Below are 13,332 nucleotides of genomic sequence, written 5' to 3' on the forward strand. Positions count from 1 at the left end.
AGCCAGTGAAATTTAAGGATTTCGACAACGGTCAACCGGCATTAAGTGACTGCTATAACTTCTAATGCTAACCCGCATCTCCGTTCCCATATGGGTAATAAACACATGCATCCTACTCCCCACCGCTTTCCCCCTTACCATATCCCGCACTCTTTTCACTCACCTAAACCACTTTCATTTCTTTCATTTCATGCCGTATCTTCTATCTGCTCCAACCCCCTTCAATCACACGCCGCACACACCCTCTCGCCACCCCTCAAGTTCCCCAACTGTACACACTCAACCTTTATTTTCACTATAGCCACTATAGCCAGGATGTCATCTGAATCTTGGAGAAAGGGAAACAAGAAATACGGTTTCATTTTAGGCCAAGTGGTATTTGTCAACAATCTATAGATATGAATGAGTGGATGGAGTGTTTTAAACCCCGCCTTTAACAGTATTCGGTTAAATCGTAGCCCCTCGTGGTCTATTCTTCCTGCGGTGTTATATTGTGTTTTTTATTGTAGTTAATTATTCCTGTAGTGTAATATTGTGATTTGTTTTGTGGTTTATCCTTCCTGCAGTGTTATATTGTGATTTATATTTTGGTTTATTCTTTCTGTAGTGTTATATTGTGATTTATATTGTAGTTAATTCTTCCTGTAGTGTTATATTGTGATTTATATTTTGGTTTATTCTTTCTGTAGTATTATATTGTGATTTATATTGTAGTTTATTCTTCCTGTAGTGTTATATTGTGATTTATATTTTGGTTTATTCTTTCTGTAGTATTATATTGTGATTTATATTGTAGTTTATTCTTCCTGTAGTGTTATATTGTGATTTATATTGTAGTTAATTCTTCCTGTAGTGTTATATTGTGGTGAATATTGTGGTTTATCATTCCTGCAGTATTATATTGTGATTTATATTTTGGTTTATTCTTTCTGTAGTGTTGTATTGTGATTAATATTGTAGTTAATTCTTCCTGTAGTGTTATATTGTGGTGAATATTGTGGTTTATCATTCCTGCAGTATTATATTGTGATTTATATTTTGATTTATTCTTTCTGAGTGTTACATTGTGGTTTATATTGCAGTTTATTCTTCCTACAGTGTTATATTTTGGTTTATTCTTTCTGCAGTGTTATATTGTGGTTTATTCTTTCTGCAGTGTTAAATTGTGGTTTATTCTTTCTGCAGTGTTATATTGTGGTTTATATTGTGGCTCAGTCTTCCTGCAGTGATATGGTGTACTATAAACAACGATTACGTGTCGTTTATTTCTTTTCCAGGCTACATTTATGGGGAACAACTCACAAGGCACTTCCCCCTAAAAATATCGTCGTCCAATTTACAACGTCAGCAAGTTGCGAGCGCATGTTCGAATCTCAAGAAATGACGTCGTGATAGAACAACGTTTTATCGTGAACTAAACCACGCTTCGTTCTTCATTGTTCTTTGCGATTTATCGCGTAGCTATCTTATATACATCGTTTAAACACAACATCCACAAATAGGAGGCTGTCATACTTTCACGGAGTCGATCCAACACATATCACAAACAGTTACGTTAGCTTCTCCACGACGTTTTGCTTCACATCCTTGATAAACCACTCACCTTAGTCATTAAAGGACTACATCAGCTAGGGAAGGTACAGAAAGGGACTTTTACCCACAGTGCAGTGGCAAAGATGGCGTGGAGCAACTCACCCTGAGTTGTGATCCTTGCAGTGCACCCCTTGACAATACAGGACCAGTTTCTTCTTTCACCACGACTGCTCTTACACCGAAACGTAAAGCCATCATAGTACAAATTGACGCCTCCTCTGCCACTTTCAATGAACTTTATTTGAACTTGTGCATTTGCCATGGTTCTGACATGGAGTGAACAGGACGTCACTTAAATATGTTATGAATAACAGCATTAACTCAATGTCAGTTAAGACCGCCATTGATCTCTAAAGAACACCACGCTTAGTAACCTCTACAAGCTAATTGAGGTGAGTTTACTCAATTTAAATGTGGGACACTCATTTAAAGGTATCGGTATTCTGATTAATTAATTACCGGCTAGAGTAGGTGAAATGCACACAGCTGAAAATGTGGCGCATTCGGCAATAGTCATTATCAGTCATGTCATGATAACTAATCTGAACACTCAAAACTCATGTACCTATAGTCCTATACACTATACTCCGATACAGATTTGCACACCATCCCAATCAATATTGCTGTTCACCCGGTATTGATTGTACCAATGGCAACGGACAGTTCACGCAAACAGAGAACAATCGAAGCCCATGGATGAAGAGGAGACGGAGTTTCTACTGAGTCATGGAATACATCTCATACCCATTACTGCTGCTAATTTTCAACGTGTCAGGTAAGGGTTGACTACAACGTAAAGTCTGGTCAATCTATCCGTTCAAAATGTGTCTGACAAAAGTATCAGAATAGTGACAAAATGCTTCAGTTTCATTGCAACACTTCCTCTATGAAAATGGTGGATGTGTCGATCAATATCGCACTGTCACCATACAGTCGTTAGAATGACGTCAGTTATACATGATTCTTGAATTGTTGGTGATGTGTATTATGTGTAGGAATGTTACATGGTGTGGTTTTACACCGTGAGGACGTTGTGTGTTAACAAATTCGAAGAAGCCAATTGTTTACACCCAAAATAACATACAGCACTGGCATAGATCTGTGAATGTACCAGAGCAAAATGCTACAAATACGACATAATATATTTATTTTCTTACTGACATATACATACCCTATACAGGTATGTGTGTGTATACCAATGGTGTCATTCCTCTTCTTCAGATGAATGTCACCATACATCATTCTGTAGATTACTGTGTACTTTGCTATCGTGAACATTACAGTGTATCAAGGGACCGCTACTATTGTACATAATGCATAGCGCCGTATGTGGACATGCGTCCCAACTACATGTTTACTAATGACGGCAGACCACTCACTGTATATACGTCCTACATATTTGAATATTATAGTTTGTGGAACGCCATGAGCTCATGAAATAACAATTAATTCGTTTCACAGGAATTTGGCTGAATGATTAATTTAAGGGAAACACTTGATATATGCTTATAGTAAATGTAAAAATTCTCTTTATATTTAACATTGACGATGCCGATTGATATAATTCAGTACAAGCTGGCGGTTGGTGCCTTTGAATTGGTTTTACTCGATACCCATATGCGGGGTATGATATACATTACTCGCTTCTTTGAAACGCTCTGCCAATATTCTTCAGGGTTCTCTATCTTTTTATTAGCTTATCTACTTTTTTGTGGTTCATTCTAACCCAGGACCTATGTATCCGGCCAATTTGAAAATAATACACTAAAATGTGCGTAGCATTAAGGATAAGATAGGTTTGATTTACACAGAACTATGACCGTATGATACTAGTTGTATAACAGAAACCTGGTTACATACCGGAATGACATCTGTCTCCCAGGTTACCATTTACCTTTTAGGAAAGATACGACAACAAGAGGCGGGGGTGTTGCCATATATGCGAAAAATTAGCTTCGTGTTGAGGATCTTGACCAGCTACATTCAACTGGGCTTGAGGCGATATGGGAACAAGTTAAATGTAAATACAGTTCTTATATGATTGGAGACCTTTATAGATCTGACAAACGTGACGCTTATGTTAATGCGATTAAACAATTTATTAGAGATGCTATTGGTCTGAACATGGCAACTATCATTGTTCATAACATCGATTATCTGAGTACAAATTGTCGACAGACGAGACATCTAGAAACCCTTTTTGGACTTAAACAAATCATCCCTGAACCAACTAGAATCACGCAAACATCCAGTACATTATACTACTTGATGTGATATTGGTGTCTAACGTTGATTTGGTACGTGAATCAGGTGTGCTGGATCTCATTTGCAGTGATCACTGTCCTGTATATGTAACGATCAAAGAAAATATTCCCCCGATTTTATCGTATGAAGAAAAGTATATTACTACGCTTAGCCAATGTTGAAAGTATAAATAGAAGCATTTCTAATGTAGACTGGGTCGAAAAGATTGTTTCTTCAGATGTTGATGTTATTGCAAATGCTATTGTAAGGGCTCTTGTAAATATATGTGATATTTTCATACCGAACAAGTCAGTAAAAATAAATCAACTGATGGAGCATAGATTACTTCCAACATCCGTAGAGTTACTCAGCAGAGAAATCGCCAGCATAAAAAGGCTAAAAAGAGAATTCAGTTCAGGTTACTAAGAAACAGAGTTACTACAGCAGTAAGAAAGGCAAAAACAGGTTTTTCATCTGTTCACAAATAAACAACAACTGCAATCCTTAAACTTGATGGCGGTTTGTTACAAATTATATGAAAACTAACTTTCCATATATTACAATGGTATACTTCATAATGAAGCTGGCTCAATGGCTAATGTACTTTATGACTATTGTATAGAACAGTCACAAGTTCTACATCCAGACAGAGAGCAACCTCACAATGTTATCCATGATAATGTTACTCTAAGTGATATAAAATTAACTTGGAAGGAAGTCCAAGATGTTCTGGTGTCAATAGATACTACTAAAGCTGCTGGACCAGATGGAATTAGCAATAGATTATTAAAACTACTTGCAACCTCCATATCGGACCCTCTTGCGCTACTTTATAATCTGTTCTTAAGTAATTCAGATTTTCCACTTGTATGGAAGGAAGCTTTTGTAATACCAATTTATAAGAAGGGGAGTGTTAATGGATGTTCAATCTATCGACCGGTTGCTCTCTCTAGATGTTTGGCGAAAGTCTTCGAAAAGTGTGTTCTTAAGTACGTGTTCATTTTTTCAGTTATGATAATATTTTGAATAATTTACAATCTGGATTTGTACCTGGAGACAGTACTGTTTATCAGCTGACACATGTATATGATTTTATTGCTAATGCTTTGGATAGTGGTTATGACGTTAGAGCTGTCTTTTGTGATGTTAGCAAGGCTTTCGATAAAGTATGCAATAAAGGTATATTATTGAAATTGAAATCATGTGGTAGCGATGGAATTCTATTTATGTGGTTTAGCAGCTACCTTGATAACAGACAACAGAGAGTAATTATTCAGGGCAATAGATCTGGATCAAAATTTATAATGGCTGCTGTCCTTCAAGGGTCAGTTTTAGGACCATTTCTATTCCTAGTGTACATTAATGATAAAGGTGATGGTACAGATAGCTATGTTCGTCTTTTTGCTATATATAATAGTAGAAGATCCTTATACTACTGCAAATGTACTTATCAATGACCAAGATACTATTTTTCAAACGGCTGAGATATGGCAAGTTGCATTTAGTCCACAAGTAACGGAAACTATACAGTTTTCACCTTAGAGATATCTAACCAGTAAGCATTGATTTAACACGAGAAGAAATGAAACTGTTATGAAGTTGTTATGCATAATCAGTTAGGATTGATGACACAACACGATTGCTTAAGGAATTTCCATATTGATAGTATTGTTAGAAAAGTAAATCCTATGGTGAATTGTCTACATGGTCTCAAATACCGCCTGTCACGCAAATTGCTAGAGATCATGTACAAGTCTTACATCATACCAGGCTTTGATTATTGCTCTCATATTTGGGATAATTGTACGAAAGAACAAGAAATGACACTTGAAAATATACGCACTAGGGACGATTTGCGGAGCAACAAGAGGTACAAGTCTCGATACGTTGCATGCTGAGACGAATTTCCTACCTCTAGTCCAAAGACGGCAGACCTCAAAACTAACTCTTTGCTATAAAATGATCATTCGCTTCACGCTTGAATAGCTCTCTTGCCTAATACCTCAAAATGCCTCTGCTAACAGTGCCTATAGATTGAGAGACAGAATTTTTTTACAGAATATGAGATGTAGAACAAATTATCATGCTAAATCGTTTTTCCCATGCACTATTACGCGTTGGAACCATTTGTCTGATGATGCCATTAATGCATACACTGTTGGTGAATTTTAGATATTTTAAAAATATAATAAAAAACAATTTGTATATTGATCAAAATTTTGGAAGCAGATTTTGTCTGATTGTACATTCTCGCCTCAGATTTGGTTTTAGCGATCTAAATGCCCATTGATATGAAAGACACATTTCCGACAATGCAGCTTGTTCTTGTCGATACATGTATGAAAATGTATCACACCATTTCTTTTCCTGTCCCTTTTACAGTGATGTAAGACATGACTCATTCTTCTACGCTGAGGGAGTTGATCATAACACTATATTGAATGGTAATGCTAATTTTACAAAAAAAACTACGATTCTAGATATCTTAAAATCAGTACATTCATACATACTTCGTTCCAAAAGGTTTAAACTGACGCGAGTCTATAAATCCCGCGTATATATTAATTTTTCTACTCATTACACCAAACTGTTGTCCATGACAACTTACTCTTGGTAACATATTGAGTTTATCATCATGTATTGTTTTGTTTAGCGCCTTCATGAATATAACTTCTCCTGCAGAGGTATTACCATAAGCATTTTGGCTTGTCTACAGATCCAGATTTATTGAATTTCATCTGTTTAAATCATTAAATATCGGGTTGTTCAATATCAATTCTTTACACAGGCACTGGGTGATATTGTTAGCTGGTATTATATATTACTGCCTTATCTATAGCGTTTCGTTCCAATGAGTGAGTGTGAGCGAGTTGGGTTTAACGCCGCTTTCAACAGTATTCCAGTTATATCACGGCCTGTCAGCTTAATGTGGGAGAAAGCCCGAAGTGATGCATGTCTCAGACGTTTACCACTTCGGTGAAACCCACGAGCACGGGTATAGTGCTGACAAACCTAGAAACCTAGAACCGGGATTCGAACCCACCATCAGAGGTTTCTGGCGTGCCCAAGGGACGCAACTCTGCACAGCGAATCGCGGCGCCTCAGACGACTGGGCAACCCGTGCACCCTCGTTAGCTTTTTCCCTCTTAGATCACGGTGATGACACAGACACGGTGCTGATTGTACAAAAACATATGTTGGGATAATGTTGGTCGTGAACCCATGATCATCAGGTCCTAACATTATCTCGAGAGCTTGCCCAACCTAACCTCATGTGTATAATGAAAGTAGATGAGCTTGCACTCCCCACCACTCTATGGCATGTGTAGGCTGATGGTTGTGTCACTCTGCTTCCAGACGTGCTGAGTGTGCTGTGCAGCAGAACCACCTACACCTACTACTCCAGCACCACCTACTTCCCCTGCAACTATGGCTGCTGCGGCTCCTCCAGGACCAGATACTGCTGCTCCAGGTAACACAGGGGAGACACGGTGTGTGTGTGTGTGTGTGTGTGTGTGTGTGTGTGTGTGTGTGTGTGTGTGTGTGTGTGTGTGTGTGTAAATAAAGAAACATGTCAGCTAATAGCTACTCTAAACAACACTTTGAGTATGGTGGCTTGTCACCCAAGCCCAAGAGATTACATTAATAAATTAGTATCTCAAGTCCTGATTGCCTCAGCTGAAATTGAGTATTGTTCGGGGTTCAATTAGGAATTTATTTTTTATTTTGTAGATATTTACATAAGATACCTTTATTTCGGGGGCTACATGTTAATCTATACGATGGCATGCAATGACTTCATCTGTGCCAAGTTGTGATGTGCCAATAATAATATTGTACATGTAACATTATACAACACATTCAGTTTCAGATCGATAAAGACTGAATGGACCATCTGTCGAATGCTACAATGTATATTGACATATAGAGTAAATATCATATATATCCATGTACATGTCAGCTCAACAATGTCTAGTACCCTGTTCACACGGCCAGAAATACATATATAAGTATATTTGCATGTGGAGTAAATCTTCTCATGTATGTAAAAGTAAAGATACTTTGCGTTCGCAATTATATATTAATGTCGAGTGCACGTCCATGTTTTGCTCCACTTAAAACAAGAGAATCGATCATTTCTGCCTGCAGGATATTTAGACATGATGCACATGCAACACAGCTATATTTGGATAAGATGCCATTACTTTACACGCTAAGCAAACCTGGCCGTTGACATGGCCAAAATTGCTCACCATGTAAAGTTACCCATATGTAAATATCTTTATACATGACATCATTTGCTCGTGTAAATATACTCCTCGTGCAACGTTACATACATGACTCATTTGCTTACTGTAACTAACTTTCGTGTGTATAAATATTCATGTACGAACCAGTGTCCACATGAACGGGGTGTAAGTGAGATATATTCGTTATGCTGCAGTTCTACTGTCAACGCTCGGTTCAGCGGTGGCAGCACAGCTGGCATCGTAATAGGCATCCTCTTCGTCATCTTCTGCCTCATCATCATCACCTACTTGTGTAAGAGGAAGCGGTACTATGGACGCGTGATGAGGCCAGGTGCAGTTGCACCCCAGCAAGTGCAAACTGTACACGTATCGCATACATCAGGTAGTTCATATTACTTGCCAAATGTAAACTGAAACCCAGGAGTGCAATATCATGCCATACACTTCACGACTTCCCTCCATCTGGAGAACTGAAGATGCATTGTCGTCACTCCTTAATACACAATTGCAATTGAATTGGAGGCACACGATTTTCAATCGCATAAGGCGCAGTAATTTGTTGTGCAGATATGCTTCCGTTATGTGTGTCATAAACAGGTGATAGCAGGTTCGAATCCCCGATTCCCTCTCATGTTTTTTTCTAGGTCTTATCTTTACCATATCCGTGATCTAGGCTTCATCAAAGTGGTCAACTTCTAAACCGTGCATCACTTCCGGCTTTCCACTCACATTCAGCTGTAACATAACGGAACTATTGTTAAAAGCGGCGTTAAAGCAAATGCATCAGAACATGATATGCGCAATATATATTCTTCGTCCAGAGTTCATGTTTTCTGTAGAAATGTTAATAATAACATATTCACCACGTAACAATACCAATTGCTCGTTTCAGGAACAATGATGGGCCAGCCTCCTCAGGCCTACCCGCCCATGCATCAGCCTCCTGCCTACGGACAGACACCAATGTCATACCCCCAGCCTCCACAACCTATGCGCCAACAACAACAACAACAACCCATCCATTCTGCACCCTTGGACCCAGGCTATGTGCCCCCACCCCCGTCCTACAGCGCCCCACCCCCAGGGTACAATGCACCCCCACCAGCCTACAACCAGATACAAGGTTATCCCCCTGGGTACTACCCTCCAACAAAACAATAGAACATCGCTGGCATTTCCATAAAAAAATATATACTTTGTGATAGGAAGAGGCCTAAGTATTGTGGCTAAGGTATTATTACGATTCAAAGCTTGTTACCAAGTACAAAATAACGTTTTTACAAGAGAATATTTATACTTTTCATGCACATAAAAAACGATATAAACATAACGATTGAAAAGTCTGTTAATATGGTTGTGTGTTCACTGCGTACCAAGGACTATCATATAACAGGACGCTATATAATCACATATGTTAACTCCATTTATCGTCGTTGTGCAGCGGAGCAAGTGATAATCATCACAGACTTAAAGTCACATCGTGAAATACACCGCGCTATATAACAACAAGTGAATAAAGTTCACTCCTGCGACAGAACGCGCATCGTTCACAGCGACGGTAGTGGTCGCATCGGGTTTCTAAGTATAACGTTATTTCATAATAACCTTTCCTGCTGAAATGACACTGTACAGTAAACTGTGTGGAAATATCATGTAAATACGCACGTTCTTCTATCGATAATATAGAAAACACCTAAGCACACTAAGCACACAAAGGAAAATATACATTTTTTTACAGATGAACGCTGAGTCTGTACGTGGTTGGTATATTTTGAAACGTTGAATACTAAAATTTATAGTTTTGTGCAAAATTATGATGAGAGGTTCTCCATATCTTGATTTATTAAAGTGATAATTTGCCACAGAATGCAGAGCGATCCCTTACTACTTTTCATTATAAAAATACCTAATACCTTAAAAATGTAAGTGTTTATTAATATAGAGACAAGTGGACATCTGTAGCAATGCTAACAACCATCCTCGTCCCTTCTCGATAGTTACCTGGTTTACCGTGTGGGGTAAAGTCGTTTACTTTGTACACACAACACGCCACACCAAAGCACCATGTAGGTAAGGGCTCCATGTATGTCCCCATGTGTTTATAGTTTCCATACGTCTGTCAAATACCTGTTGTACAGTGTATCTCCGACTTGTGTACTCTATTATCCGTGATGGAATGCCCCGTGGGGATTCAGATCAGGGCTGAGACTGGGTCCCCGCAACCTATGGGGGTCGTAAGACACAACAGGTCTGACTCGGTCACGTGGTTGACTGCATGTCATCGTACCTTGACGATGTGGAGGGATGTTTATCACATTACACAGGGGGTATCTTGTCCAGACTCGATTGTTTACAGGCAACAGTCACACAGTTGGAATACTGCTGAGTGCGGCGTTAAACAAGAAACAGATAAGAAGTTAATGATCATTCCGTATCATTGACATGTGATGCTTAGGAGTTCCTGAGAGTAATTTATATAGTTACGGCCATAATAATATTACGGTAAATATATCAGTGAATGCATATACATATTTCATCCAACGTGCATTGTGTAATTTGTAGTCATGTAATATAAATGGAAAATAATAGACAATTGTTTTTTTACATTTTCTAAACTTTCCCTAATACTACTGTGCCTTACAGCAGTGTCTAACGCTCAGTACAACCAGTGTACTTGTATATAGTTTCCACCACAATAGTCTTCACATCCGGTGATTTATCTTTGTACACAGTTGCACATTAGTTTGTTATCACAAGCCGTATACAGATACTGATGTCATAGTGTGTCCATAGGTAGTTACCTGTCATTGCATTACACACTGATTCACGAAGTCGGGCAACTATTGTCTTCACACAAGAGTATAGTAGGTTAATGTACATAATATGTTTTCGTACAGAGAATCAACATTCAGGCGAAACAATATTCAAAGGAACTTTTAATTTTAGCCTTTGAAACAACAATTTACCTGTTTCAATATTTACGTTTAATCATAAATTCACCATTGTTGTAAACTGTTTGACTGTCATTTGTAGAAGTTGAGTTGGAAAGTAACAGTAAAGGAAGGATATTTTACGGACGACAAGTTCCATATTCTATTATGATGCGACGTTTCGGTACATATCCTTATACCGCTGTCAAGCAAGACAACGATATAAGCATACCTATAGAAGTTGCCATCGATGAAATATCCTGACTTTACCATTGTTATAACTGGATATATTTACCTGTGGAGACAATGTACGAAGTGCACACGTGCTATATTCAATATACTCACCGACAAAAGAAACGCGAATACCATTACATGTTGGTTAATATATGAAGAATTACTCATATTTAAGAGATATTAGATTGGTTCGATGCACAAATGAACATACTGGTATGTTATGTGTACCGACGCTCTTGAACGCAACCACATGTGACGTCATAGATCCATGACTCGAGATGCACCATTTGTCTCGCGCAAGATTAGCGTGTAAAGTTTAGAAATCACATGCAGCATATCGTGATAAAAATGTAGAGACTCCGTGGTAACACTTGACTGGTTGTCAGTTTTGTCATTGATTGTCACACACTGATTACATCTCTTCTTAACGTACATACTTCTCTATATGTTTCTATGGTTCGCGTTTCTTTTGGCGATGAGTATAAAATTCCTACCCACAGACGTCACCTCCCCTACTCCGAATACAATCACCGCACCAGTGAAAGACATTGCCTTCCACAGGTGTATATAGTGTATGTGTTCGGATGATATAGGGTTTGTATATGCACACATGCTAGATTGAACCAGACTGTGATATTTGTCAAGCATGACAAAATATATGATATCAAGTTCACAGAAGCTTGACTATCACGTTGAACTGTTGACTGAACGTTGTAAATAAAGTTTTGAAAGGTACAAATAATGATATTGTCTGATGTGTTCAGTGGAAAGAACTCTGGTTTTCCGGTTTGGAAGTGGTTCCCAGCAACCAAGGTTGGTCGTAAGAGTGCGTCATCGTATCCCGGCGGGGGGTCTTGTTGCTCATAATATCAAACATTTGATTGACTTGTCCGCCGTCATATTACGAGAATATTGCTGAACAAAAACACAGACACGCACAGACACACGGACACACAGACACACACTCACACAAACACATACACATACATACGCACGCACATTGTTGGTTCAGAGTGATACCCGAGATAAAATACCCTCGAAGTTCCCGTTGAAGGACCTAGTGATCAGTTTCCTTCCCAAAAGAAGCTTTTGTAAAATGCAACAACGCCATAATGAGGGAAACCAGAAACCGGTTTGTGCGAGCTTTGATTGCCCCCATTTGATCTCAAACCAAAGTACTATAAACACCCAAAGCCATTATGACCACCAGTCAGCGGGTCTTGCAGTGGACACAAATATATCAGCCTATACTACCCTCAAGCTTATCGTCATGCCGCGAGCAAGCAAAACAAGTCTTCATCCAGAGACATATGGTTAATCGATCATTATATTTACATCAGACGAAAATGTCAACCTTACTACACAATGGTTCTTGAGGGCTACCATATGAACATGAACATGAACGTATTGTTTTCAAACGAACATGTAGATTTCCATTATATATATATATATGATTTGTTGATGCTACGTCGTGTTAGGAAGTTTGTGTTTGACCCTATTGTTTGTGGCACCAAGGTAACGAGGTCCAGTGTGATTGTGTTCCGCACGTCTCACGGGAGATGATATATTGATTAGACTCTACTTGTCAGTGCAGTGTTTTCCCTGCACCATCAGTGGGGAGATATACGTGAACAATTGTAATGACTGCGAGGTGATGCTAGTCGCACCCAGATATTAAATGAATGTATTTTACGGTTCTGTCCGTACTGGTATTGTTTATCAGAGTCGGCATCCTTGGTTAACATACATTAAGCCCCTGTATCATAATCCCATCGGTGTGTAAACTACATGTTACTTTTTGTGCATTATCGCTGGTTTCAAGCGGAACCAATAATAATCATTATCTTACCTCCATGTCAGAATGTTTGTTTGTTTAACCCCGCACTCAGCAATATTCCAGCTATATGACGGCGGTCTGTAAATAATCGAGTCTGGACCAGACAATCCAGTGATTGATATCATGAGCATCGATTCACGCAATTATGATCCTATGACATGCATCAAACAAGTCAGCGAGCCTCTTACGAGAAGCATAGACGCCTTTTACGACAAGCATGGGTTGCTGAAGACCTATTCTACCC

The 13,332-nt window shown here is 38.7% G+C and overlaps 1 protein-coding gene across 1 annotated transcript; it reads left to right on the forward strand.

Moving 5' to 3' along the window:
- Positions 1 to 2,261: 2,261 nt before the first annotated feature.
- LOC139449601 (protein shisa-4-like) lies at positions 2,262 to 11,976 on the forward strand. Its single transcript, XM_071231070.1, has 4 exons — positions 2,262 to 2,368; positions 7,195 to 7,309; positions 8,282 to 8,469; positions 8,980 to 11,976. Exons 1-4 carry the CDS (start codon positions 2,320 to 2,322, stop codon positions 9,246 to 9,248), a joined length of 621 nt encoding a protein of 206 aa, XP_071087171.1. The 5' UTR covers positions 2,262 to 2,319; the 3' UTR covers positions 9,249 to 11,976.
- The last annotated feature ends 1,356 nt before the right edge of the window (positions 11,977 to 13,332 follow it).

This window comes from Haliotis cracherodii, unplaced genomic scaffold, assembly GCF_022045235.1.
Source record: "Haliotis cracherodii isolate W230 unplaced genomic scaffold, xgHalCrac1.p SCAF_8, whole genome shotgun sequence".
In the NCBI taxonomy this organism is placed as follows: domain Eukaryota; kingdom Metazoa; phylum Mollusca; class Gastropoda; order Lepetellida; family Haliotidae; genus Haliotis; species Haliotis cracherodii.

Bases quoted from the DNA above. Each gene is read 5' to 3' on its own strand.
- LOC139449601 (XM_071231070.1), top strand. From the start codon at position 2,320: ATGGAATACATCTCATACCCATTACTGCTGCTAATTTTCAACGTGTCA. The intron at 2,369-7,194 runs GTAAGGGTTGAC...CTCTGCTTCCAG, and splicing joins GCTAATTTTCAACGTGTCAG to ACGTGCTGAGTGTGCTGTGC. The intron at 7,310-8,281 runs GTAACACAGGGG...GTTATGCTGCAG, and splicing joins ACCAGATACTGCTGCTCCAG to TTCTACTGTCAACGCTCGGT.